The sequence below is a fragment of the Panthera leo genome (assembly GCF_018350215.1).
Source record: "Panthera leo isolate Ple1 chromosome Y unlocalized genomic scaffold, P.leo_Ple1_pat1.1 chrY_random_Un_scaffold_79, whole genome shotgun sequence".
Classification (NCBI taxonomy): Eukaryota; Metazoa; Chordata; class Mammalia; order Carnivora; family Felidae; genus Panthera; species Panthera leo.
In genome coordinates, this window is record NW_024962233.1 from 366,504 (window position 1) to 372,500 (window position 5,997).

General features: G+C 59.1%; 1 protein-coding gene across 2 annotated transcripts in view; it reads right to left on the reverse strand.

Moving 5' to 3' along the window:
- Positions 1-1,460: 1,460 nt before the first annotated feature.
- The window catches only part of LOC122212832 (testis-specific Y-encoded protein 1-like), a 25,707-nt gene continuing 21,170 nt past the window's right edge, over positions 1,461-5,997 (reverse strand). Inside the window, exons 1-6 of one of the 2 annotated variants that reach the window (XM_042926806.1) lie at positions 4,357-5,181; positions 3,057-3,134; positions 2,789-2,900; positions 2,505-2,650; positions 2,308-2,399; positions 1,461-1,614 (exon numbers count right to left, since the gene is read on the reverse strand). In XM_042926806.1, the coding sequence (XP_042782740.1) occupies positions 2,328-2,399; positions 2,505-2,650; positions 2,789-2,900; positions 3,057-3,134; positions 4,357-5,040 (1,092 nt within the window). In that variant the 5' untranslated portion in view covers positions 5,041-5,181 and the 3' untranslated portion in view covers positions 1,461-1,614; positions 2,308-2,327. Of the gene's footprint in view, positions 1,615-2,307; positions 2,400-2,504; positions 2,651-2,788; positions 2,901-3,056; positions 3,135-4,356; positions 5,182-5,997 lie in introns of those variants that run through there. The other variant, XR_006199337.1, reaches the window with a different exon arrangement.

Here is a 5,997-nt window from a genome sequence, read left to right on the forward strand (position 1 = left end):
ACCCACACCACCCTGCTATGGCACCCCTGGGGGACTCAAGTCACCTGAGGTCTAGGGTCCCAGCTCCTCCCTTTCCCTGGGCCTGGTGCACAGGAAGCAGAGAGGAGAGCCCCGAGGAAGAGCTGACTGGTGACAAAACATGGCTCGTCTGCCAAGAGCAGAGATTTTTGCTAGACGGCTCCCTCCAGGGAAATACCTACGCCCTCTGCACACCACGTAGCCTGACAGGTTGGGTTCCCTAGCTACCCTGTGCACAAAGCCTGGGCACACCATGTAGCCCCTACGTATTTGCTACTGTCGGCCCACCAGAGCCACTCACACACACACACACACACACACACACACTCACTCCCACATAGACACACACTAACACACACACAAGCACACTTACTCACAAGTGGTCCACTGGCCACTGGACACAGGCTTTCCTCCCCTCGGCCCCCCTCTTGACCTTGCACCAATCTCCCTTTTGCATCCTGACTTGAGCCCCCTGGCACAGCAACGACTGCACCCATCCCAGCGATTACCATCAGGACTCAGGAGGGAAGGGACTGCACTCTTGTATTCTGGCACCTGACCGTCCCACATAAGCACCTCATTCACACAGACCGCTGTGTCTCTCCTTGTCTCTCCAGTGGCCTAACCACCCACTCCTGCACACACAGAGACACACGGCTACGCAATCGCACGAACATATGCACGCTCACACTGCCGGCACCACCACGGATCTCAGGCCCAGTTTGCCACAGACGCCCACACACACTCGCACGAACTCACGCCTGATCTCTGCCCTCGTGCGTACTCTCTCCATGAATTCCCACTCATAAGCCTCGCTGCTGCCCACAACCCACACCTGCCCCTCCCCCTCACACATCTCCCATCCTGAGCCACTGTCTGAGGACAGGGCTCGGGGTCAAAGGAGCCCCGGGTGTGGGAGGCAGCAGCAAGGTATACTGGCATCGACTATGAGAAGGCTGCCTGCTCCTGAGTTGTCCGGGGACATGTGGTCTTAGCTCTGATCCTGACTGGAGGCTTTGCTGACTGGATTCTATCTCACCAAGGACACAACACCCCTCTGGGAGCAAGGGTCCTGGATGAAACCCCCCGAGTCCTGGCCACACTGTACCACGACCCAATGGACCAATTTGGTCCCACTGTGCAATCCCCTTCCCTGCCTTTCGGCTCTGGCCTATACAATAAATCTCCAAATAACAGGTCTGTCTCTTCCTCCTCCTCCTTCCAGGCTCTTCCTGCCCAAGAAGGCAGGCCTCTGTGCACATGGCAACACCGGCCCCACCCCAGTACTGCACCTCTCCTGCACACACAGAATCACCCGGGCAGCGGCAGGACAGTCACACTCAGGTCCCTTCCTCATCGTCCCTCCTCAGGTCCCCATACACACACACACACACACACACACACACACACACACACACACACACACACACCAAAACCAGAAGGGTTTTTAGCTTCCTGTATGTGTCCACATAAACATCGTGGAAACTCTTCAAGGCTGCCACACGTTATCTCTTCCTCAATTCTCTCCGGGGCACGTAGAAGACAGGAGACTCATCCACCCATCTCTTCCAGCACTGGTGGCGTCCTCCATTGTTTCTGCATGGGCAAAGATAGAAGCTCTGCGCCATTCACGCCCACACAGATGCAGAGCCCCTGACGCATGTGGGCACACGCAGACACATTTGCGTACACGCACACACACGCACCCCCACGCAACAGACACCAAGAATGATACGGGATATTTGCAAATACATCCCAGATGGTGTCACTCTTGTGCCTCGCCCTTTTGCGATCCCCCTTGCTTTCTCACCCAGGGATTCATTTCCAGCCCCCAATGGCCTTGGACCAGTTCTAAGAATGGCTGTCGGGTTGTGGGAGGACATGGCGTGGTGGGGCACATGGAAGGAAGTGCGAGATTCTCACCACAGTGGCGCCTGGGGACACGGCAGCTCCTGACCCAAAGACTGGCAGGCAAATCCAGACTGAAGGAGCAGGGGGAAGCCCGGGACAGGGCGGACATCCACGGGGAGCATTTGTGGTGAAGCACTGCTCCTCCCGAGTTGCTCTCCAAAGCCCCAGCCCACAGCACAACTGCATTTGGTTTGCAGGCTTCGACCCTCTGTGTGTTTGCAGCTGAGTCTCTGCAGGTTCCCTGTCATCCTCCCACCCTCTCCCCATGCTACCTGTGTCCCTGTCTTGGCGGACCTTCCATTTCCAAGCCAATGTGTGGCCCACGTTCCCTTGCCCATACAACACGCAGGTCAACACACCGTATACTGGGGTTCTCACCGACACATGCGCATGTCAGGTCACTGTCTTCTGGTCCCTTCCTCCATCAGGAAGTACTGCAGGGGATTGGGCCACAGGTCCTCGATGATGATCTGGTAGGGGACACAGGCCGGTGCCATATTGGGCATAGACCACTCACCTCTCTGGCCCAGGGCCACCCACATCCCCACTGCTGACGAAGGCCTCAAGGGCCCCACCTCGGCAATCCTGTTTGTCCCTGGGCAGCTGTGCTCACACAGCCAGTTCAACAAGTTAAGCCTGGTGGGGTCATGCCTGCGACTGGGAGCTCCACGTTCATAATCCCAGAACCACTGGACTGGAGTGGAACGCGATGCCTTGTAGCCTGCAGGAAGAGAGGATTTGAGGAGCAAGCTGATGGCCTCCTCCCCACCCACCTGCCCCTCCCCCTCCCCCTCCCTCCTGCCCCTGATTCATGCTCCTCATCCCCCTGCCCCGCACCATCATGGGACCCACACCCTACCAGCAAAGCTCAGCTGATACTCCTTAATGATCACTGGGTTCCAGAAGTACGGGTTGTCCCCAAAGAAAAACATCACTCTGCAGCGGTACTTGGGATGGCTCACTTCTTCCACCTGCCGTGAGCAATGGGACAGGAGGGGGCAAGTGTCCTCCCTCGGGGTCCTGAGCTACTTGCCTGGCTGTGAGGGTGAGCACCTTTGCCCCACCCTCTCCTGCCCAAATCCCACACCCGACGGGACGGCCCCCAGCCACAGCCTCCCCGGTCTCACCTCCAAGTCGACCACGTAGCTGAGCACGTCTTTGTCCTGGGCACCGATCATGGCCGACAACTGGGGGTGATTCAGAATCTGTGCTGTGTCAAGGAGCTGTGCCTTCAGATGCTGTGGAAACAGACACAGCCCCCCTCCAACCCTCCCAGGCTAAGAGCAAGGGACTAGATCACGGCATGTGCAGAAAGACCAGGAAACACTAGTCCCCACACTCCTCAGCCTCTGCACATGCATCAGACCCCATCGACACTGGGCAGTCCGTTGGCTTCCTGTACCTCCCACGCTGTCTGCACACAGCAGGGGGAGACTCCACTGCCTGCACGCCTCACAGTTCCTTCCTATATCTGACCTGTGTGGGCTGCCAGCAGCCCATCATAGCTTGTGATGTCGGCATGTGCTCTGACCCCTCCTCACGGCTGGGTTTCTTGGCATATTCCCGTGAAGACCTATGTTGTCACCAGCCTCCTGAGTCCAGATGGAATAACATGGCTTACAGGAACCCGACTGCACACTTACGCTGCAAGCAGAGGGTGTGGGAGGGAGAAAGAGATCGAGAAGCACGGCCGAGGAGGGCCGAGGAGGGAAAAGGATTAGACACAGTGACACAGCCAGTCCGGAGAGAAAGACATGGGTGGGACCGAGCCGGAGCCTGAGGACAGAGAGGGAAGCAGGGGTGGAGATACCAGGAGAGAATCCTCTGTGTGTGTGTGTGTGTGTGTGTGTGTGTGTGTGTGTGTGTGTGTGTGTCAGGGTCTGAGGAGGCAGCTTGTACCCCATTCGGAGTGGGTCTCAGTCGTCCTACTGTCTGGCAAAGGGGCGTGGCGTGGTTCCACTAAAGGTCATGAGTGTGTGTCTGAAATGCTCTCTTTTGAAGGAACTGCTAGGAAACGTGCACAGCCTGTGAATGTGAAGGTGGGTGTGCGGCCTGCGTAACTCTCCCATTTTGCAGCGAAATGTTTCCTTGCCTTATCTGCTCTGAGTGAAGGCTGCTTTGTGCTACCCTAGCTCTGGTAGCATGGGGACACATGGCTCGTGTCTGCAAGTAATATTTGAGACCAGCCTGCAGGCCAACGTTGGCGGAGACCTAGAGGAAACAGACCCAGTCACCAAGTCCCCCCATCCCCAACAACCGCCCCTGTCCAAGGCCTTACACTGGATCCCAGACCACACCAACCCAGGGCCAGGGACCATTCCCCAGCTCTCCTCTCTGGGGGCCATCGCCCTGAGGCACCCTGCTCTCAGTGCCCAGCCCTCCTGCACAACAGCCCCCGCCATCACCCACCAGCACAAGGAAGGATACCGCCTGGGCCCAGAAGCCAGGGATGTGCTTGATGATGGCCCTTCTGTGATCCAGGTAAGAAATCTGCCTCCGAAGAATCCTGCGCTTCAGCCGCCATAAGGCCCTGGAATCCTGGGCATTCCCAGCGCTGATCTCCAGCTGAAGACGCTCCAGTGCTGCCAGCGGGTCCTGGGCTGAGGCAGGACGCAGCGCTGGCTCTTGCTGCTGCAGCGGCTGTGAGAGCTGGGGCCCCTCCTCCGCCTCTGCATCTGCCTCGCGCTTCTCCTCTTGCTCCTGAAACTCCTCCTGCTGCTGTCTCTCAACTTCCACCTCCTCCTCCTCGTGCATGTCCTCTGCTTCTGGCTTGGCTTCCTCAGAATTCTCCTCTCCAGCCACCTCATCCTTGGTCGCCTCGCCGTCCTCTTCCTCCTCCCCGATCACCACCTCAGCCGCCACCATTCCGTCATCCAATATCAGCACCAATTCCTCCGCTGGGCTTGCCACCTGTATCTCACACCCGGCCTGGGCTTCCTGCACAGGATGGGCGCTTGCCGCCCCTGAACCTGGGGACTGCGGCCAGCCCACGCCCTCCAGCGCCACTGCATTCCCGCGGGGTCGGGACTCTCCACCTTTCGCATCCGGGACGATCAGGGCCCAGGGTCGGCGGGAATCTCCGCTTTGTCCGGACCGCGACACGCTGGCCATGACGCTCGGCCCCGGCCCCAGTGTAGCTAGGGCAGCCTCAGGACAAGGACAAGGAAGTGGAAGCAGGTGGAGGGAGCCTGGGCCTCAAGGCTGTTAGCTCCCTGCTGCCTCTCGCTGCAGCCCGCCCAAGTTGGGCGCAGGCGCACAGCCTCTGGGATTTGAGGACTCCGCATTGGCTGTGGCTGCTGTGGAGGAGGGGCCGAGACAGAGGCAGTGAAGAGTGTGCGCATGCGGCCTGGGAGAGAAGTGGTTCCAGGGCAGGTCAGGCCCGCTAGCCAGGTTCACAGAGCAATCAGTTGCAAGACAGCAAGACAGGGTGCTGGTCGCCAGCAAGCGCGCGCCAGCGGCCGGTCCGGGCTCTGGAGCAAGTGCCCAGCCGCCAGCGTGACCCCCGTTTTGCTGCATGTCCTCTTCAGCGCTGTCACCTTCCAGGCCTGACTTGCGAGGTCCCGGGTATCACACAGTCTGTGGTCGCTTGTACACCCTTTCCCCAGAGGCCTCACTGCGGGCACCAGAGCATTCAGCACAGGAATGTCCACGCCGTGAGCCACTCCCTGCTCCGTCCTTGCCCCTTCTTCATGAAGCTGGGGCAAGGCCTGGAGAAGTCCTTGGTGTCACGCCTACTGGGGCCACATGGCCGTCCGCACGGTATCTCCTCCTTGGCCGTCAGGCTGAGGGCGGCGGTAAGGTGGGTGCCCACCCAGAACCAGTGACACCCACCCTAGACCCACCCCACCGCCATGTCCTTGCAAGAACACAGCTCAGTAGACCTCACTGCACTGCAATGCAGAGCAAAGAACAACCCCCAGAGCACCATCTGCCACTGGTGCCCTACTGATCTCCGTACAGAGCGCCAGGGAGATGGGGTAGTAGGATTTAGCAGCTTGCTCCGGTCCTGAAATCTAACCTTCCACTAAAAGGAGGACGGCTCCAACCACGCAGGGCACGTAGGGGCCC